The 22,379-nt window shown below is 47.4% G+C and overlaps 3 protein-coding genes and 1 pseudogene across 3 annotated transcripts; 1 reads left to right on the forward strand and 3 right to left on the reverse strand.

Moving 5' to 3' along the window:
• Positions 1-1,295: 1,295 nt before the first annotated feature.
• On the reverse strand, positions 1,296-2,748 carry LOC133897041 (uncharacterized). The gene is made up of 2 exons (XM_062337628.1): positions 2,733-2,748; positions 1,296-1,935 (listed from the first exon to the last, which is right to left on the reverse strand). The coding sequence occupies exons 1-2, from the start codon at positions 2,746-2,748 to the stop codon at positions 1,487-1,489; spliced, it is 465 nt and encodes a 154-aa protein (XP_062193612.1). The 3' UTR covers positions 1,296-1,486.
• Positions 2,749-5,634: 2,886 nt separating this feature from the next.
• Positions 5,635-7,570, forward strand: LOC133897288 (basic blue protein-like). Its single transcript, XM_062337953.1, has 3 exons — positions 5,635-5,832; positions 5,953-6,647; positions 7,455-7,570. The coding sequence occupies exons 1-2, from the start codon at positions 5,676-5,678 to the stop codon at positions 6,336-6,338; spliced, it is 543 nt and encodes a 180-aa protein (XP_062193937.1). The 5' UTR covers positions 5,635-5,675; the 3' UTR covers positions 6,339-6,647; positions 7,455-7,570.
• On the reverse strand, positions 6,936-8,838 carry LOC133897289 (probable aquaporin PIP2-7; annotated as a pseudogene).
• Positions 8,839-11,653: 2,815 nt separating this feature from the next.
• On the reverse strand, positions 11,654-13,356 carry LOC133897287 (cytochrome P450 71A1-like). Its single transcript, XM_062337952.1, has 2 exons — positions 12,367-13,356; positions 11,654-12,271 (listed from the first exon to the last, which is right to left on the reverse strand). Exons 1-2 carry the CDS (start codon positions 13,342-13,344, stop codon positions 11,663-11,665), a joined length of 1,587 nt encoding a protein of 528 aa, XP_062193936.1. The 5' UTR covers positions 13,345-13,356; the 3' UTR covers positions 11,654-11,662.
• Between the last annotated feature and the right edge of the window lie 9,023 nt (positions 13,357-22,379).

The following is a 22,379-nucleotide window of genomic DNA, read 5'->3' on the forward strand; positions in this document are numbered from 1 at the left end:
GAAAATTACCGCCAGTGAAACACCTTAATTCTGTGGTTGTGCCACACCCACACGGTAGAAAATGTGTGATTGCCACAGAACTTCCCTCATACAAATTAAACTGCTGATAAGAAACTACCAACTTTATCTAATTCCAGATCGTATTCGATCTTCTAATCATGATGGATCATCATTTTCTAGAGAGCTGATAGATATATAACCATATATCCATCGCTTTAAGAACGACAACAGTAAACATCAGTTCGTAATTTGAGAACGAACGGAGAGGTGACCAACGAGCCGTCGTCTCATACGGATCAGACCAGACGCAGACTTGTAAACCAAGACACAGAACAGGACAAGATACAAGGGGAATGTTACGTTGAGTTTGCATCTACAGCAGTTGATCAGGGTACGAACTGGAGCTCAAGAAGTCTGACAAGAAGCTCATAAAGCTGCAGGCACTACAAGCAACAGTGGAGTTATGCGCGCAAAACAGCTAGTCTCCTGCGATCATACAAGCTTTTAAAAAGAAAGGAAAAAATGAAAACCATAACGATCATACAAGCTGGATCCTGCGACATGCTATTCCTAAGCAATGATACGATCAAAGGTTGATTCGGACAGAAACAATTTTCAGGAGCATGCCAATGAGGCCATAGGCCAGGACGTGCAAAGCTGCAGAGACCAACTATTTCTTGGCTCGTTCTAATCTACTGCTGCTGCTCGGTTTGTTTACTCGAGTCTTTCTCCAGAAGTGCATTCGCACTCGGATTGTCACACTAGCTAGCCTGGATACGACGACGACTCGATCAATGCAAGTGCTATCTATCAGCGAGTCGTCGTTGCCGCTTCAAAGCCGCCGATCAAACGTTGATTCTTTTTTGTAATCCGATGGACGACCTTCCGATCGAGAGCCCTGCTTCCAAAGTCGAACAAAGTCACCGGCAAAATGCGACCTTGGAACGTCCGGCAGTCGTCGCGCGCAAACGCAGCGGCGGAGACGGCCACCCACACCGCCATGCTTAACGTGCTCGTGTGCTTACTCGTATTCATGCTTGCAACTTGCAAGTGAAGTAATTTCAGCAGGTCCAGAGTCCATCGCATCCGCAGGTACAGCGAGGGAGCCATGCCCTGGAATGTTCTAGAAGGAAGCGCAGGCGAAAGTTTCGAAGTTTGGCCATGGCGACACGAACAGATCCTGAGGAAGCATTTCGGCCATGAAGGAAGGAACAGGGAAGCAACTTCAATTCAGAGACCACGCACACACAAAAAAACACCACTGTTGGTAGTTGGAGTACTTCACAAGATCTGGAAACCGGGAAATATCTGGCTGAGCCAGTTCAGATTCGAATTCGAATTCAAAACGTAGTATCAGCACTACCAAATTCCTGTACAAGCTAGCTTTAGTTTCTTGTCTTGTTCCCCTTCCCATTCTTCTTTGAAAAGCAAAAGGACTGGCATCGCAAAACGCCCCTACATTTCTAGGTAATTACACAAAAGCCCTTCACTCCCATCTCTCACCATCATGTTCCTCTCCATACTTCACCATCGCCGCCTCCGGCTTGTAGTCCCGCTTCCTCTTCCTGGAGCTGGCAGCGGAGCCCCTCACCGGCCTCGTGGCTGCGTAGAGCTCCGACAGCAGCCGGTACCTCTTCCTCGCCCTCCTGTCCAGCTCGACGCCCAGCCCACCGACTACCATATCCTCTCCCGCCTCCCACGCCGCGGTGCCCGTGCACGTGTTCACCGACCGCGGTGACGACGACTCCTCGTCCCCTCCGCCGCCGCCGCTGTTGAAGCTGAGCTGCACGAGCTGGTCCGCCGCCGCCAGCTCCGCCTCCGTAAAGAAGCCCCCGGGCGCGAGCGCGATCTCCCAGCCGCACGCGCGTGGCACCGACGAGGAGGACATGGCCACGGCTGGCTGCGGCGAGGAAGGAAGCGGCGCCGGCTGGTTGGCTGCTTGATTCCGCAGTCAAATTTTTGGGTGTTGGCTGGGCCGATCTGGAAGAAACGGGTCGGAGTCGGGAGCAGGGCGCGGGCTTTATAGCGAAACGAAGCCGACTGCACGCGGTCGGGGTCCGACCGACTCGGGCTCGCGGGTGCGGTGCCGCGACTAGACGTTTGCCCTGGCGCGTCGGTGCAACTGGCGTGTGGGCCCCGAGTCCTGGCGTCGGGGTGGGGTGCGGGGTCACCTGACCGTTGGGTGCGAACGGACCGGGCCCATGGCCAACGGGAGGCTAACGCGTGGCGTTTGTTGCCTTGGTTTTTTTTAGAAACGTTTGTTGCATTGGTGGTGCGTCGTCCGGTTTCGGGGCCGAGGAAGGAAAGCAGTGGTGGGCTTTTGGGCCTTAAGCTGGCGCTTGCGGGAGAAATATGCCACGACAAAGGTGGTGAGGGCCCGGCCGCAGGTTCACTGGTGTCATATTCCTTTAAAAAAAAAGGCAGATACTATTTATCAACATTATATTTTTTTATTTTTTAGGCGACGGCTATAATCCGTAAGATAGATATCAAGCAAAGTAAAACATCCTCAACCTCCAACCATCTTCGTGCTCGCTCTCCCACCTCCGGCCTTCTTCCACCTATCTTTAACGGTGTTCCCAACTTTCTAGCTTTTCGCCGCCACAGTAACCCATCATCCTTACCTCCCGCCCCAGCACTAGCCCACCAGCCGTCCTCCTCTGTTCATGAGGCGGCAACGCCCCTCCGCCTCGCCGCCCCTCTCTCACGCTCGCTTCCTTTGTTAGGCTAACCTACTTCCTCGAACATCCCTCTAAACCCAAGAAACACACGGCGACACCGAAAATCCCCTCCTTAAATCCAAAATCTTGTTAGCCATAACGTACGCAGAAACTACCATCAACTGATCACCCCTCCTAAATTTCAGCACTAAATTTTAAAAAACGTGGAAAAAAAACTCACTGATGCCACTACTTCGATCGACTGTGTTGATGCATGTTGTTGTAGAAAATAAGTGGCGATTATTTGTGGTGGACATACGGAGTTGCCAATCGATCAACTTGTTAAGGCTTCTCCACAAAAAGGAAATAGCCTAATGATTGTGGAGTAGTTCAATAGAGCTGACTGTTTAAACTATTTACGGTGGTGAGCAATAATTTACGGTGGAAACACTATCCCTATTTACATGATAAAGATAGTAATAACCAAGAAGCCTTTGCTATATATCGCCAATGAGTTACCGGCAGCAGATGCACGCGTCGACAGAAGAGATAACAGATCATCACACTGTGCCTGGGAGAGGTTACGTGGAAGTTAAACATGCACGTAGCTGATGCGTGGCTTCCATTCTGCTGAGCCTGAGCGAACGAAGCCTTGCTTTTCTCTGATAAACCAAGTACATGCAAGCAAAAAAGTTCTCGCAAACACTTGCAGATCAAGGTGCTGCATGCATGTCGTCATTAGTCTTTGTTTGCTTTGCTTAACGCGGGCAACCTCTGACTTTTGCACAACGCTCCGATTTAGCGGACAAAGTGCCGCCAAACCCCAAAAGCATCGGTATGCATCCAAAATTAGCAGATACTCTGACGTAGCAAGTCACTCCACCACCAGTTGGGCAAGCGTGTAGCGCGCATGCATGCCGTGCCGTGAATTGACGCGCACGACACGCCCGCCGAACCAAGAACTCAGAAAAAAAAAATGTTAACTTCATACGTCTATTTCTTAAAAAAAAAAATTGGTCTAGAACCGAACAAGTATTATTCATCTTCTTCCTCCGTTTCTTTCTCATCGTTGGTTTACCCACTACTCCAGCCTTCATTTAACCCCCGAATTGTTAGTGAACCTTAAATCCTAACCCTAGAGCCACCGGCGTTCACTCCATCGTGTTTACACCGTCGAGTGCATGATTTTAAGGCGTCTCATCGTTCGGAAGTGTGAAAAAAAAAAAAGACAAGGCCCACGACTTCTCACGGCCTTAGCCCACTTTGCACGGGCGAGGTGCGTGAAGAGGAGGGCGACCTGCGTGATGGGTGGAAAAGGCCATGCTTGTAGAAAGTGAGTGGTAGACTAAATTGATCGCTCGGACGTCGGCTGTGACTCCGGGCTCAGTTGGGAGGCAAAGCCCAGTTACATCGAAATGCTTCAGCCCATAATTCTATCAGCTAGCTATTTAAATTCGTGATTTCAGTCAGATTTTAGGCCGTTGGATTTGCTTTAAGATTCAGCTCCCCTTGGGCTGATTCTTTTGGGCATCGTGGTCGGCTTTGTGCGTGTCTTGGGCTTCGTTTTTTTTATCGGTTCTCCTTTCAGGTTTAGCTACTTCGTTAGCTGAATACAAGGATTGTAAATATTTCTTGCAAATGGTATTGTTAATATTTCTCCTTTCAGGTTTACTGTTAAAAGTTTATTGTAAATATTTCCTACAGTTGCAAAAATTCTAAACTTTATCACCATAACTTCTAAGTTTCCTATACGTTACCTTCTTTATATCAACTGTTGACCAATATAAGGATGCTTATTAGTATTTTTATTTATGTCTTTTTTGGGAAGGGGGAGGGTTGGGGGCTTAAAAAATCCCATGGTTTCTTGTCTTCCTTAAGAAAAAATGGTGTTATATTTTTACCTTTTAATAGTCTGCTAATCCCATATTTTTCTTGTCTTTTTTCCAAAAAAAATATCATCTAGGTCTGTAGGAGTTCACTAATTTCAAATTTCTTCGCCATCTTATGAAATAGTTCTCCTTTCCTTACAATATCACCTCTTGTATTTCTTTTTCTTATGGTACCACTAATCCCATCACTTTGTACGTTACTGAGGATTAGTTTTTTGTTTTTTAGGAGTTCATTAATATTCCTACGATTTTCTTTGTACTAATTAGATATAATTATTTTACATCTTTCTTTTTGTAACAGTTCATTAATCAATTTTATATATTCATTTGTTAATTCTATTTTGTGTTTGGTTGATCGGGTAACCCATATTTCCATCCATTGAGCGGGACTTATATAAATTCCAAAAAAGTCTGAATTCGGCGCCACTTACTGCAAATGGGAAGTCACATCACTATGTATGATGGCGCAGCCAAAAAGTTGTTTAAAAATCTTAAAATAATCAGTCAAGTAACAAATATCTTTTACTGATTGTTTGTGACTGCAATAAAAAATATTTCAGTCACTTTTTTTATATATAAAGTGTGCTTAATTACATGTATCTCCCTATTGGCTGAAAATTTTAACTGCATTTCAAAAGAAAATTAGCTGATTATCAACTTAGACATTCCCCTTCTATTATGCGGTCTCGTTACAAATCCTTTTACGAAATGCTAGTAATTTAGGAGCAGTATAAAGTCGAGGCAGGTGAGAAAAAAAAAAGCAGCGGCCTCGTATCTCCATCCACTGCTGCAAGAAGTAGACTTTGACCATGTACGCATACTTGAGCACAGCCATATATAACCACTTAGAGGCATACCCAAAACATCACCGAACAGCCGGAGCAAATATATAAATAATCGTCAACAAAACATAGCTTAATCCTGCCAGTGGGGTGCTACCGATGACCAGGCCAACCTTGCAACAATTCAAGCAAGCATAGGCCAATTGTCTCAAATGCAAGTATGCGACACCAACAGCTCTTACCAATGCAAGTAATATATATATTCAGCAAAACCAATCCCAGAGTCACCTGTCAGCAGTCCCCACTCCTCCCCAACACTTCGTCAAGCTTGATCCCAACCAATCATGGCGTTTTTGTCCGCCACAGCAGCCTCCATCCTCCTCCTCGTAGCAGGCGCTGGCGCGACGGAGTACACGGTCGGCGACTCCGCCGGGTGGACCATCGGCCCCAACTACCTCACCTGGTCGCAGAAGTACAACTTCACCGCCGGCGACACGCTCGGTACGTACGTTTCGCACGCCACAGCAGCAGCAGCAGCAGCGTTATTTTTGCCAAAAATCGCCAGCGGCTAGCTGCTGCACGATCTCGATCTGATACACGCGTCGCGATCCGCGCCCGCAGTGTTCGACTACGTGGTGGAGCAGCACGACGTGTACCGGGTGACGCAGGACGCGTTCCGGACGTGTGAGCCGGAGAACCAGACCATGCGCGTCTGGTCGTCGGGCCACGACCTCGTCAACCTCACCGTGCCGGGGGACTACTACTTCATCTGCAACGTCGCCGGCCACTGCCTCGGTGGCATGAAGTTCGCCGTCGCCGTCGCCGCGCCTCCTCCTCCACCGCCGCCAACGCCTCCCCCGCCGGCCTTGCCGCCGCCGCCACCGCCCGCGACCTCCGCCGGCGTGTCGTCGTCACCGAGGAGTTTCGTGTGGCCGGACGTGGTGCGGATTCCATGCCTCGCCGTGATCGCGGCCTCTTGCTCCTTGCTTAACCGGTTGGTCGTTTAATTTGTTGTACCAAAAATATGCTTGTGATGGTTGACCTGGACCGTTTCTTCTTCGCACTGGTTGGAATGTAACGAGGTAGCTAGTAATGGCGTGCGTGCATCCACGGTGGATGAAGAGCGTTGACTTGTATCAGGATCGTGAAAATACGTTGGTTTTCTGTGTGTCGTGCGTGCTCGTGCTGTTCATCATATTTTCTGGTTTGCTTTTGACTTCCGATGCTGTGTATATAGGTGAAAGTGAAAGCCGGCCGGGTGTTCTCCTGTTGAACAGAACAGCGGCATCATCCAATTCATCGAAGTTAATAATGTGGTTAGTCTCGCTATATTATTTTATTATGATAATATTTGATTAATTTTGCTTTACATGCACTCTTTATTTATGTATTTAATTTTTTAATAATTTGATTTTTTATTCTAACCCTAATTTCAATTAGTATTTATTTTGTTTTATTTAGACTCTTTATTTAGATGTTTTGCTTTCCAAACCGTATGAAAATCAAATTGCTAATTTTTTATAGTTTTTAATTTCGAATTTAGCTATTTATTAATTGTATTTTATATGAACACTTTAGTTAAATCTAGACCATTAGATGTTTATAACAATAAGTGATCTAGATTATTTTCTTTTTTTAATTAACATGATAATTTCGTGGGTGTGAGAGTGGCCCAATATGGTGACTTATTTTTTCTCTCAAATAATAATATAATAGATAGATAGATTACTTCGTCTAGATTTGCGCCATAATAATCAAATACAAGTCCTACAAGGCAGAACATAATTATGCTGGTAATTATTCTTGGACGATCTCACAGTCCCAAATCAAATGAACAGACGCCACAGACACACACGCACCTTGACTGCAGGCACACGTACATGCAGTCCAATCTCACAGTCCCAAATCAAATGAACAGACGCCACAGACAAACACGCACCATGACTGCAGGCACACGTACAAGCAGTTCAAACTATATATATACACGTACGTGCACCTTGACTACAGACAAACACGCACCTTGGGTATATTTTGCACGCCGCGCATGCATGCAAAATGCAATGGTCTGCTATATATTACTACACGAGACGGCGCGAATTGACCAGAGAAATTAATTGGAGCAGGAACTACACGTGGAGGCCGGCCGCCAATTTTGGGCAAGTCATCAACTTCACAATTCACATGCACGCTGCAGCTAACGCCGTCGCGCTGGTGCTCCTGAACGAGCCTTGGCGGTCCCCACGCGCAGCACGAGCTTGTGGTACAACGCCGCCACCGTCGCCCCGATCAGCGGCCCCACCCAGAAGATCCACTGCGTATATATACATGCACGATAAAATAAATTCCTTGTGTAATATTGGTTCAAAAAAAAAATTCCGTGTGTAAATTCTAGATCGTTGAGTGGTAGATTTGCCTGTCTTACATGGTCTTTCCATGCTTTGTGCTGGTTGTAGAGGACGGCGGCGCCAAGGCTCCTCGCCGGGTTGATGCCCGTGCCGGTCACCGGTATGGTCGCCAGGTGCACCACGAACACCGCGAACCCAATCGGCAGCGGCACCAACATCTGCACGCATGCATACGTATTACTCCATTTGTAACAAGAACACGCGTGGATATCGAGGAGACGAAACGCTCGTACCGGGACGAAGGAGTCTCGCGCGGTGCGCTTGGGGTCGGACTCTTCTTCAACATCGACCGGACGACACACTCGTACCGGGACGAAGGAGTCTCGCGCGATGCACTTGGGGTCGAACTCTTCTTCGTCACCGACCGGATGACGCACTTGTACCGGGACGAAGGAGTCTTGCGCGGTGCACTCGGGGTCGGACTCTTCTCTGACAACGATCGGGTCGGTGGCGGAGAAGACGGTGTAGACGAGGATGAACGTGCCGACGATCTCGGCGCCGAGGGCGCTCCCGACGGAGTAGCCGTCGGCCACCGTGTTGGCGCCGCCGCCGAGGGAGTCATAGGGGTGCTTCATGATCCCCTTCACGATGCCCACGCCGCAGATGGCGCCCAGGCACTGCGCCACGATGTACAGCACAGCGCGCACCAGCGACAGCTTCCGCGCCACTAACTGCCCGAACGTCACCGCCGGGTTTATGTGCCCACCTGCGTGCACGCATGCTAGCTAGCTCATCAGTACAACGACCATCTGCACATGCATGAGCTACGATGACATGTATATGTGTCTGCTCGACAAGGCAAGCACGCGCGTGCCTGAGATGCCGCTGGTGCAGTAAACGAGGACGAAGATAGTGGCGCCGAAGGACCAGGCGACGCCGAGGTAGCCGACGCCGGTGCACGCTTCGGCGGAGGACTGGTTCTTGTACCCGATGACGGTGGCGATGCTCACGTACAGGAAGATGAGGGTGGCCATGAACTCGGCAATGAGCGCGCGGTACAGGGACCACTTGGTCAGCTCGCTCGTGTCCAGCAGCTTCGACATGGTTTGATTATTTCTCCTAGCTACAAATTTTTCGTTCAATGCCAACTCTAGAATTAGCTGTTAAGGTTCTTGACGCGAGGAGAGGAAGGCAATGGGCGTGGTTTAAATAGGGAAGTGAAGCACTTTGAAGCAGTGGCATATCCATACTACTACAGAACTAGTTATAAGTATTGCCTTATCAGTATCGGTTCAGTTAAAATCGATACTGATAATGTATCAGTGCCGGTTGGTAGCAATACTAAGCATCAACTTGTCCATTTAGATAAAAATCGGCACTGATACTACAATTAGACCCGAAATTGTTATGCAATAGATTTTTGGCTCGCGCTGGCGTCCGCTCGGCTCGGTCTCTCCTCTGGCCTTATCATCTCGTCCTCACCCTCATCTCTCTCGCCCACTCTCTCCTCCGATGAGATCTTCGAGGTGGCACTAGAGATGGAGGCTGTGGAGCAGGGCTCCCATAGCTCCCCCAGCCACGTCCTCGAGGAGTACCTCATGGCCACACTCTTCTACGAGCCGCATGCTCTGCAACGACATCTCCAAAGGTTCTCCACCGAGCAAGTCCCAAGTAAGCAAGCCACTCTTCTTCTCCTCTGTTCTGCTCTAGAACATGCAGCTAGCTCTCGATTCTTTGAAATGTCTGCTTCTTTAAATGTTTGTTGATGTTTGACGTTATGTTTCTACCTGCATGGCATCCTCGGATTGTGACCTGGGGGGAGTGCGGCGATGGGCTAATTCAGATGCTCCACCCAATCTGCCTTAGATAGTGGTGTTTTTCTGATAGCAGTAGATCGAGGATTCCTTTGCAGTTAATTTTTTCTTTGTTTCTGGCAATCATCAGGGGACAGTAGTGCCATAGCTATACTAGTAGCAGTAATATCTAAATGAGCACTCTTGAAGCACTCCACAATTTGAGCGGAAAATCGGTGTCTTGGATGAAATTGATGCAAAGGAAGAGTGTCGTGAGGAGGAAAGTGGAGGCGTGTGACACAGCGATGGAGCACGCCGGCGGTGCCAGCACCCGAGCCGACTCGATTTTGAGTTAGCTCGGTTTCTTTTTTTGGCTCCCGATCCACCTATCATTATCGATTCGTGGCTCGAACCAATATTGATAATGGGTGCATGTGTCGGTTCCAGAACCGGCGCTGATACTAGCCGAGTATCAATGCCGAGTAAAGAGTACCAGTTGAAAAACTGGCACTAAAGCCATTTTTTATCTGACACTCTTATACATTTTTGCAGTGGTGCCAAGACAAAAAAAAATTGAGCTAGGGCAGAGTGTCGGAGTCTAAGTATACTAAGTCAGTCGGTCGGATCTGTCTTCTTATTAATATAATATGCAGTTTTTTTGTCGGTACAGTTAAATCATATTGTAATTTTAGAAGTAATTATATAAGAACTAAATGGAATTATTATTTTCTAAAAAAGATGAAGACCGTGCGGAGAAGAATACCTCAATAATGAAACGAACATCTTAATTCCTAGTCCTAATTCACCCCTGAATACTTATAGTACAGCAGTAACTAACCAAAGATCTAACCAATTCAAGAAGACGTCTTCCTTCGGTGGTCTGATAAAGCTATCCTTGGCACCCTAAAACAAATTTCCCCATGAGCATATTTACTTAACTATTACTAGGAAAAAACACGCAGGATTGCACAAAGATCAATGCACTAATATGCCATTATAAATATTGTGGTTTTGAAATATATTATTATAAATTTAGTATTTGAAAACATGTTATTATAAATCTCTTAAAATTAGGTTTAAGATGCCCAATATGCGCTTTAATTAGTTGGTGTGAATGATTCTTGACAAGATTTCTTGCTTTGAATGAAAGAAAAGGCATAAGCATATGTGCTTTAATTACTTGCAGTCTTGCCGATACGAGATGCCCACGTAGGTTTCCTAGAGGTATCCTGCCTTTCTTGCTTGTTCCGTGGGGATTACACTAGTAACTGGTTTGCCTTTATTTGTTTGGGTTAATTAGATTCATTCAATTATAAATAATGTGGCTTTAGAATATGCCATTACAAATTTTGTATTTGGAAATATATTATTAGATTTTTTTTGAAATTTGGTTCATACCATTACAAATCTTCTGAAAATTAGATCCATACCATTAAAATCATAATACTCGTAATGACATGAATCTAATTAATCTAAACAAAGGAAGGCAAACCAGTTGCTAGTGTAATCCCCACTAAACAAGCAAGAAAGGCAGGATACTTCTAGGAAACTTCCTACATGGGAATCTCGCATCCGCAAGCTAGACTGCAACTAATTAAAGCACATATGCCTATGCCTCCATTCAGAGCAAGAAATCTTGTCAAGAATCACACACACCAACTCACCAAGCAAGCCCAATTCATTAAAGCACATATGCCTATGACTACATGTGGGCTCTGGTGCACGCTCATCTTGTGCGCGCGGCGCCTGTACGGGCCGTCGGGCTCGAAGGCGATGCATCCGTGCAGGAGCTCCGTCCGGACGGCGTGCGACGCCGCAGCGGTTGTGGTCTTGGGGACAACAAATTTGTGCAGGCACATCGGCTTCGCCAGATTTGGTGGTGCAACACGCAGCTCGTTCTTGGCCCCAATGGCCATTTTTCGATCCATGTCATCGTTTATGCATTGGTCTCTTTAGAGGGAGACAGGAAGAGGAGAATTTTCAGCAGGGGTGGACGACGTTAAACAAAAATACCGACCACCCCTCGCCACCGTCCCAGCACGATCCGCGTGGCCACGTCCCTGGCGAAGTCGCCCAGGAGCTCGTTCAGGTGCACGATGCCGTCCCTGACTCCCAGCCCGCGTGCTCCACCCATGAAACGAACCAGCGCCTCCACCTCCTCCTCCCCCGCGGCGCGCGGCAATAAAGGCTCGATCAGCGCTGCAGAGCGACGGCACGGAGCGGAGCCCTCTTCCGCGACGTGCAGCCGGGTGCCTCCTCCATGTCCAGCTCCGGCTCTCCCTTTGGCAGCGCCCAATCGAACCGGCCCATGAGGTTCGCGAGCGCGAGCTCCACCACGGACATGGAGAGGTTGACCCCCGGGCACATCCGACGGCCGGCGCCAAATGGTATCAGCTGGAAGTGCTGGCCCCGGAAGTCCACCGCGCTGTTGATGAACCTCTCCGGCTGGAACTCCTCCGGCGACTCCCATGCCACCGGATCCCTGCCGATGGCCCACGCGTTCACGATCACCATGGTGTTCCTCGGGACGTCGCAGCGCTCGCTGATCCGCGTGGCCTGCATGGACTCGCGGGGGAGCAGCAGGGGCCCTGGCGTGTGCAGCCGCATCGTCTCCTTTATCACGGCTCTCAGGTACCTCATTGCTGGCAAATCTTGCTCGGTGATCAGGGAGTTGTAGTTGCTTCTCGCGGCTTGCCTTACCTCGTGCTGCAGCCTCTGCATGGCTCCCTTATCGCGGAGCAGCTCTGCCATGGCCCATTCCAGGACGATGATCGTCGCTTCTGTCCCCGCTCCGAACAAGTCCTGCATGTCGCCGGCCATCCAAAGGCTCAAGATCAGCTAAGCAGCTAATCATAGTCATGCCATCATGTGTCGAACGATCTTACATACGCACTTACCTCCAAGAGCGCCTTGACGTTGTCTCTGCTGATGCGCCACTCTGTCCCGGCTGATTCCTTTTGCAGCGACAGCAACACATGCACGAATGCGTCGTCGTGCATGTCTGGTCCTGTTCCCGTCCTCCTGCCAGCGTCATCCACGATCTCGTCGAGGATCCGATCGATTCTCTCAAACGCTCTCCTCACTCTGGCGTCCGTGCCGTCGACGGCACTCACCCACGACAGGCACGGGATATAGTCGCCGACGTGGAAGGTGGCGAGCAGCACGTTGCACTCCTCCAACAGCGCGTCTATCCTGGCACGCCACCCGTCGTCCCCGGCGGCGCGCAGCCCGAGCACGATCCGCCCGGCCACGTCCTTGGCAAAGTCGCTCAGGAGCTCGCTCAGACGCACTACGCCGCCGCCGCGGGATTCGTACTGCACCCTCTGGACGAGCGCCTCCACCTCTTGCTCTCTCACGGTGCGGTAGGCCCGCACCCTGGACGGGCTCAGGAGGTGGCGCACGGCCATCTTGCGAACGCCGCGCCAGTAGGGGCCGTGCGGCGCGAAGGCGATGTCGGCGCAGCCGTACAGGAGCCTCCTCGGGATGGCGAGCGACGGGCGGTTGGCGAACACGTGGTCCTGCGCCTGCATCACCTCCCGCGCCGCGTCCGCCGAGGAGACAATGACGGCAGGCACCTGGCCGAGGCGGAGGAGCATGACGGGGCCATGGGCCGCGGCGAGCGCGCGCAGGGAGCGGTGCGGGAGCCTGCCAATCTGGTGGAGGTTGCCGATGATAGGGAATCGCCACGGGGAGGGCGGCAGGTGGTGCGCGTCATCAGCGAATTTCTTGCTGCGACGAGCACCGAGTCGCAGCACGCATGACACGATGATTACAAGGAGCAGCACAAGGAGGAGAGTGGCTTGCATGGACGTAGTGCATGGGAGGAGCAGCGAACGCCTCAAGGCGGACATGGTGGCTGTGGCTGTGCTCTCCATTTGGTGAATGCAGCAGCAGCCAACAGGTATGTGACGAACGTTTCGCGTGCGCAGCTTTAATATAAGCAGCCCTGTGCGTATGTGTGCACCTCAACGTCGTGGTCTCTGCGGAGGTCACACCAATGCTGCCGTTTTCCGGCGACGGAACCTGGGCCACCCTTTCCCCTCTTCTGTGGAAATTTCTGGCATCTAACTTTTCTCTCTTGGCACCGGTCCAGGGTCCTGTGACTCTCGCGCGCAATGCTATCAGTGTGATGTGACCGAACTGAGCACGCGGGCCAAATCGACGAAGCACAGGACGTTAACTGCGCGAAAGTTACAACAAAATATAAATATTAGAGGTTCTCGCGCGCAATGCTATCAGTGTGATGTGACGGAACTGAGCACGCGGGGCAAATCGACAAAGCACATGCTCTGTACTAGACTTAGGAATGTATAAGCGCATGGGTAAGGACGTTAATTGCGCGAAAGTTACAACAAAATATAAATATTAGAGGTAATAATATTAAAAATAAATTTAAAATATAGAGACGTAGATACGCCGTGAGAATGTTGTAAAATGAATTATTTAGAAGTGATGCTGTATTTTGATTTAAGATGAAACTCAAAAAGATGGAGAGATTATCTGCTAATTTTTTTATTTTTTATTTAGTTTTATTTAAAATAGGTCACATATCTATAGTTGATAACAAGGCAGAGAAGCAAGATGACGAAAGTGGATGATAAAAATAAATAAATTATTTAAATTTTAAATTTTTTTATTAGATAATATAGAAGTAATATAGAAATATGTGAAAAGATGATGAAAACTAACTCTTATTTTTATATAGTCGAGATTAGCTAGCTAGGCCAACTCACAGAGGTAGTGCCATCATGATTACCGTGAAGCATTCAAGCCCACACAAGGAAAGGAAGCAGCATGGCTGCCCCAGTTGGTGACGGCCCACTCTGTTCCATTTGGTGATTGACGGCCCAACAAGTTTCATTACACGAACGAACAACACAAATCCGTCTCCTTTTTTAGGACACGGTCAACAAACACCAAACTAATACCGTGATACTTATCATCTTCGAAAAAAGGAAACACACTGATATCGTTTGTTCTTGCGTTAACTCGAAGTCTTGTGAGTACTGTACTAAGATAAACTGGTCGCTGACGTGGAAACGCAGAATATATATGGCATGCACTACAGCCTTACCGTGACCGGGCGAAAGATATTCAGACCCAAAAACAAAAGGACAAAATATTAGCGCAGCAAAGTAGGCGAGCGATTAACAAACCTGAAGCACGCTCTTCTGCACCTGCAAATTAATCTGAATTTTTTTTGACGAGGTATATGTACTGTGTCATCGTTTCACTGTCACCCATGCTCAGGGGCGGATCTACAGATCTACTGCCTTGCACACCTGGGAAGCCCCCCTTCATTTTTTTAGCTTGGAGATGAGGTGTTCATTGAGGATTGAGTTTGATTGCCTGGGAGGACCGGAGGATGAAGAAGACCGAGGAGGAAGAAGGCCAACTGAGCTAAGCATTGCTGCATCGGCGGTAATAAAGCGCACCTAACCCGCCCATCGTCTATTCGGCCTAGGCCCAGCACACCAGTGCCCCAGCGGCCTAGCCCATTTCTCTAATTCACTTAGTCTTCGTTCGTTCGTGAGTCCAGTGACTGGTCGACCTCATCCGATCGACTGTTCCCTATCCCAAAATTCTAAATCTTAAGAGCATGTTCAGCAGAGTTTTAAAAACTCACTCTATATATTCTCATTTAGAGAGCTATGTTAATATAATTTTATTCCTATATTGTTTCACTCTTCAATGGACTATATATCTCACTCCCCATATTTCAATAGCTCTCTCTCCTATCTCACCAATAGGTGCATCCACGTGCCATCACGCTTTTTTCTCTCTCCCTTTCCACTTTCTCACGGGCGACATTCACCACCATTGATAGCGCCGTGTCTTCTTCGCGGCCACCACCGACCTCTGCCCCCACGACAAGATCTTGTGTGCGGTGTGGTTGCCATATCGGCACCGGCACCAGCATCGGCTCTGGCTCTAGCACGGCTAGGTACAGGAAGAGCTCCTGGGGAGGCGCCCGATGTCGCAAGCTCGTTTGAGCAATCCTCGTCGTCAAGGCCCCCGAATAGGCAGAATCGAAAGCCACCGTCCGCAGAGTTGAGGGATGAGCTCAACGTGCTCGAGTCTGCCGACGATGCCGCATCAAGATCCAGGGTGGAGGATGGCAGAGTCAGCCTGGTGGAGGTGGGGTCAGGGTCGGGTGGAGGAGAAGTTAGAGGCAAGCGGGAAAGGATCGGGCGAAGGACGGCCTTGACATAGCAGGCAGCATTGTGCATGCGTGAAGGGACGGGCAGAGCTATACCGTGGCGTAGCAGGCGTCAACGTGTGTGCGGGAGTGAGGGGAGGCAGGGTAAAGGATGCGGGTCCGGGCGGGACTAGGCCACGGAAGTGTTTTTCGGTGGGAGGCGTGTGGATAAGGAGCCTCGGTCGCTTCTCAAAAATAACTAGCGAAGGGGCCAGTTTAGGGAGTCACTAAAGATATAGAGTCGGATAGCTAACCTGTTGGAGCTCCTTTTTTATTTATCAAAGTCCCCAAATATAGCTATAGGGAGCCAAATAGCTACTCTGTTGAAGATGCTCTAATCAGTAATCCCTAATGCCAAATCCATCAGCGGCGGGTGGTGACATCACGTGCGGCTAGTTAGGCAACGAGTAGGCGGGCGAGTGGCACCGCAGTGTACACTTGGCGGTGGGCAGTTGTAACTAAAGATGGCCAAATGGGCCAATCGGGCCGGCCCGGCACGGGCCCATCTCGGCACGGCCCGATTGGCCCATTTACTGTTACGGGCCGTGCCGTGCCGGCCCGCGTGCCGAGCCGTCGGCCCACGGCACGGCCCAACTGTCACCGTGCCGTGCCGGGCCGGCCCACGGCACGGTCGGCACGATGGGCCCGGCCGGCACGATGGGCCCGTTCGGCACGATGGGCCCGTTCGGCACGGTGGAGGCACGATAGGCCCGTTTGGCACGACGGGCCCGATCGGCACGGTGGAGGCACGACGGGCCAGGTCGGCACGGGAAGGCACGACGGGCCCGGCCGGCACGGGAAGGCACGACGGGCCCGGCCGGCACGGCGGAGGCACGTTGGGCCCGTCAGCACTCAAAAAAATAGGAAAAAAATCAAAAATAATAGCTAAAAAATAAAAAAAAAACAATAAAAAATATGGAAAATAAATACATAACATCTTTATTGATTGGTTGCCTCGTTAAAAACCTTTCTACTAGAAGGAAAAAAGAGTACAACCAATGATTATGCTCCGAAAATTACATGGTTTCATTAGAAACCCCAGAATTTTGCTTGCAATTTTTCATATGCTTCCTCAAGTGTCCCGTTCCATGTGAAGATCTGGCACCTATTTCTATACTGCATATATTACACTTAGCAAATCTTACCTGTTCCCCGTTAATTTCTTTGAAGACCTTTTCAAAATGTTGCCACACTTGAGACCATACACCTGAGTTCTCGGCGCCTTGATCCATGAATTGAAATATGGAATTAGTTTCTTGATGTGAAGTGAATACTGGCTACTTGGCTAGCAAATAGGAAAAGAGAGATGGGTGGGCAGGGTGGAGTTTGAGATGGAGTAGATGGTATTTATAGGGATGAGAGGAGAGGTAGGTGGGGGTGGGGCCGCGGGGGGTATTTTAAAAAAATAAACAAAAAACATGAATAAAAAAACTTAGAAATAATAGGGGCACATGATTAATTCTAAAAATGAGCTTTATTGATAGGTTGCCTCATTAAAAACCTTTCTAGCAAAGGAAAAAAGAGTACAACCTAGCTCAGAAAATTTAAAATTACACGTTCTCATCAGCATCTAGATACAAATTTTGGAATGATTCTTCAAGCTCAGTATTTTCTGCAGTGTGTTGCATTCGTGCTTCAGCTTGTTCCCAATCCTTTACTATGGTGAGTATTTCAACCATCTCACTTGACAGATTTGTTCTTCTCTCTTCGATTATCCTTCCTGTAAGACTGAAGGCAGCCTCAGAAGAAACTGTAGATACAGGAACCGTTAACAAATCTCGCGCTAACAGTGAAAGAACTGGATAATTCGTCTTGTGCTCATGCCACCATTGCAGTATGTTGAAGTTTTCTTGTTCGTGGCTGATAACGTCACTGTCGATGAAGGTAGTTAGCTCCCCTCCGGATGTTGGAATTCCGGTGCCCGTAGACGATCGTGACGAAGAGTCTGAACTTCTTGATGAAGAACCTGCACCAAATATTTTTCCCCACGTTGTCGTCTTCTTACTTGTTGTGGGTGCTAGTGGAGGTCGTTGCAGGCGAACTCCGCCATACTTTGTTTCATATTTACTATAAACTTCGAATAACTTAGAACGAACATTAGTATAATAATTAGAATAATCATGGCCAAGAGCATCACCTAGAATTGCGAGAACTCTACAGAAAGCTGCAATTTTAGCTCTAGGATCTAAAATAAAGGCAAAAGCGTATAACAAAGGAATTTCTTTCCAATACTTTAAGAATTTAGATTTCATAGGAACTACACAATCTCTTAAAAGATTGTCATTTTCATAGTTGTTTAAATGAGTAGCAATTTCAACAATATTATGCACTACTAAACAAGATGTTGGATAATAAACTCCTGATAAACTCACAGTTGAATCATAAAAAAATTCAAGAAACTCCAGTATCCTTTCAGCAACATACCAATGCGCTTCCGTGAGTAAAGTTTGACCCCCATGCTGATGGTAATGTGTATGAATAAACACACCAAATGTGCTCTTATATGGTATCAAATTTTTAAGCATCAAGAAAGTAGAGTTCCATCTCACCGGCATGTCCAGAGCAAACTTACGTGGACGCACACCCATTGCAACACAATACTGTTTATATGCTGCAATTCGTTGGTTAGAGGAGTTCACAAAAGATATTGCAGTACGAAAATCTTCTAAGTATCGCGATAACCTCTTCAAACCGGATTTTACTATAAGATTGATAATATGACAAGCACAACGTTGATGTAACAAGAAAGATTCAGCATAAGTACTAAACAACGGAGTAAGAATATCCATTGCTCTAGAATTTGCACCGGCATTATCTAAAGTGATAGAAAATATTTTATTCGTGAGGCCAAAGTCTGCAACTACTTGAGATATTTTTTCAGCAATATTTTCACCGGTATGCGCGTTGTCAATCAAGCGAAAACCTATTATTCTCTTTTCTAATTCCCAATCATTATTAACAAAATGAGCAACCACACTAAGATAATCCTCTCTAGCCCTACCTGCCCATATATCCGAGGTCAAAGCAACTGAAAATGTACATGTTTGCAACATTTCTTTAAGTTTGCTACGACACGTATTATAGTATTTTACCATATCCCTACTAGTTGTCTGTCTAGAAACATGCGTGAACCTAGGATTATGAGCTTGCTTAATGTAATCTTCAAATGCAGCAGACTCACCGATATTGAGTGGTAGATCCGCTCTTGCAATGAAGCGACATAGCTCTTTTCGAGCATTGGCAGAGTCGTACTCCCAATGATGAACAGAGCCGTCGGGGTTGTACTGCAACACCGTCTGCTTCATGGCTGCTCCACTCTTTCGCTTGCAACTTATGGCGTGCCTCTTCAAGTGCCCCGTTCCACCCGAGGGCTTTGCAGATAATTCATTTTTACAAATATAACACTTAGCATATCTGACACTTACCCCATCTTTCTCTTTGTAGATCCTTTCAAAGTCTTGCCAAACATCGGAAGTACCGGCTCTTGATCTTTTAGACCCGCTGCTTGCTAATGTGTGCGCACTTGTAGAGCCTGACGATGGCACTCCTGCTGCATCACCTGGATCTGGATGTGAAACAACCGGAGGTTCACCGTCGGGTCCATCATCACCTGCAGCACTAGTATCAAAGGGGCCGTAGTCCCCTGTGAGTCCTTGGAGAAAAAAATCATGATCTATGGATGTATCATGATCACCGGCATCCATGATCAATGTCGAATGACACTACAAAAATTGCAAATATTCAGAGTTAGAAATAATCAAATAATAAAACTAATAATAAAATAAGACTCAACAACGATGCAAAAAAATCACCAAGATTTCTTCAACTTCAAGATAGCAAATCAGCAGGATGACGATTTTGGAATTGCTCGGATTTTTTTGCAATAATTCAAACTAATTTTGCCAAATTATCGCTAATTCTCACGAACTTTGAGACAAGAATGAGAGGAGGAAACAAGAGAGAAAATGGTGTTGCTGGTGTGGAATGGAAGGGCAAGGTGCTCCTCTATTTATAGGTGAAAAATGGTGATTTTTGCAATTTTTTTCGAATTTTTTGGAGCTCAAACGGTCACAAAACGGCTATAAAATTCAAAAATATCGGGTTAACGGGTTAAACGGGCCGTTCCCGGCCCGTTTAACCCGTTAACCCGCGTGCCCCCGCCGGCCCATCGTGCCCCACGTGCCGGCCGGGCCGTGCCCCCCGCGGTGGGCCGTGCCGTGCCGTGCCGTGCCGTGCCGGCCCGGCCGTGCCGTGGGCCGCCGCGTGCCGAGCCGGCACGGTGGGCCGTGCCGTGATGGGCCGGCCGTGCCGTGATGGGCCGCCGCGTGCCGTGCCGGCCCGATCCGGCCGTGCCTCCTGGGCCAACCGTGCCTGAGCCGGGCCGTGCCGGGCCGTGCCGTGCCCGTGCCGCCCGTGGGCCGGGCCGTGCCGTGCCGGCCCGCCGTGCCGCGCGCTCGGCCCAGGCACGGCCCGTGGCCTCGTGCCGTGCCGGCCCGGCCCATCTCGGCTCGGGCCGGGCCGTGCCTGGGCCGTGCCTACAGTTCCGTGCCTCGGGCCGGCCCAATAAGCACGGCCCATTTGGCCATCTTTAGTTGTAACAGCCCAAAATCCAAATCCTTAAATTTATGGCGCGGAGATTATTAATTAACATAACTAAAAAAATTGCTTAGTTTAAATTTTTCTAGGCATATTGTTATTGTTTGCTAGTGTTGCTTGAGTTTTAAATTAATTAAACAAATTTTGAATAAATAAAGTCTCTAAATTAATTAGTGTGAGGAAAAATCTAATTAAAATAAAATAACTAAAATTTGCCAACTTTAATAGTAATTTTTAAATAGTAGAGACTATTTTCATCTTAAAATTAATGATATTTTAGAGTTGAATATAAATATTTAAGTAAAAGATAAAATGATCATCTTATTTTTTAATATCATTAATTATATAAGAAAAGAGACTTGCATCGAAAAAAGACTACCTAAGTAGAGAGATAAGTTTAAAAAAATTAGGCTAAAATTATCTAAAAATTATAAAACATTATATATTTTATTTTAAGTATTATAAAAGAGACTAAAACTTTCCTATTTTAATCCATTTTATATTACTGTTTTTGTCTTAAATAAATGATATTTTAGAGTTGAATATAAGTATTTAAATAAAAGATAAATGATCATTTTATTTTTAAATATTATTAATTGTATAAGAAACGAAAGTGGCAATGAAAAGGAAACTACTAAGTAGAGAGATAAGTTTTAAAAAATTAGACTAAAATTATCTGAAAATTATATATTTTAAATATTATAAAAGGGATTAAAACTTTTCTATTTTAAGACAAAGGAGCACTCCAGTACATAAGAGTAGATACTAGATGGGTGCATGAATGGTGATCCACGTGAGGAGCCGTCGAAGTGATAAGCATGACTCCGGCGTCTGACGTCTGGTCAAACTGCTAACTGCCCATACGTTAATTACCTAGGAAAGGGCGAAGAAATCCGAGCCGCTTTGTCCCGAGATGGCCGTACGCCGGCACGTCGTTGCCATCCTCGAAGTGTGAACTAAATCAAGGGGATGCGGCCATGGATTGCCCTCGGGCTGGCCCCCCACTGTCAAGTCAGGAATCTGATCGAGCGGAACGAAACTTTTGACCAGACCTCCTCCTACTCGTCGGAGCCGGGCCTTTACAAAGAAGGCTTGCAGGCAGGAGGCTGCACCTTTCGGCACGCACGTCAAGGCGAAGAATCTGATCTTCTGAGGCATGCATGTTCGTGGTCAGGCGCATGGACTGCACCGGCCGATCGAGCCGATTATCTCTCCTAACTCTATCATTATTTATAGAGTATTTTTCAATTAAAAAGAGAAATAGATTAATAAAAGGTAGTAAATATAGTAGTCATTGGAGATAAAATAGTGAATGTTATAACAATATTAGAGATATTATAATAGTATTATAAGAGACAAAATTTTAAATATCTATTATAGATGATATTAGAGCTCGATCTGTTGTTGACTGCACCGCGGACAACACCATCAATCCCCACAAAGACTTAGCATGCACACGGACTCGATACGACGACGACACAAGTGCTTCTTGCTGGTTTCACTGGTCTATCCCCGTTCCGTTTCTTCTGTGCGTGCACGGCTGCTTCCGTCTGCGTGCTGCAGCAGGATGGAATTTAACCAGCGTCATGGCGCTGAAAACAAGCCATTTCTATACCGGTTCTGTATCGCTAGTTTTACTAGTGCCCTTTATGTTTCTATCTACAGCTCGCAAAGGCCTGGCATCAAGACACCCGGTTCCTTGTTGTTTCCGGCGTTCTAGGCTTCCAGCACGAGACAGGAAGGAGATACACACTTGCTGCCCGTTTGCAAGGCATGCAGCGCAGCGCCCGTCCCGATGCCCAGACAAGAAGGCAGGGACAACTACAGCTGGTCAGCCACAAGCCTTGCTTGTGAAGTCACGACCTCTCTCATGTTTCACTGGTCGCCGCAATCTCAGGTCTCTTTTGTTTGAGTTTCTATTTTTAGTTTTTTAAAAAAATTATGTTTTTGGTTTTTTTAAAAATTGCTTTTGAAAATAGATCGTTGATTTTTATAATAAATTTTTAGTTTCTCAGCACATAACTTCTAAAAAAGCTACTCTCAGTGAGTTTCTCAGTTTTTAGTTTATTTTTCTCAGAAGCAGCTTCTGATTTCTTCAGAATTCACTTTTCAGCA

The sequence above is a fragment of the Phragmites australis genome, chromosome 17 (assembly GCF_958298935.1).
Source record: "Phragmites australis chromosome 17, lpPhrAust1.1, whole genome shotgun sequence".
Classification (NCBI taxonomy): Eukaryota; Viridiplantae; Streptophyta; class Magnoliopsida; order Poales; family Poaceae; genus Phragmites; species Phragmites australis.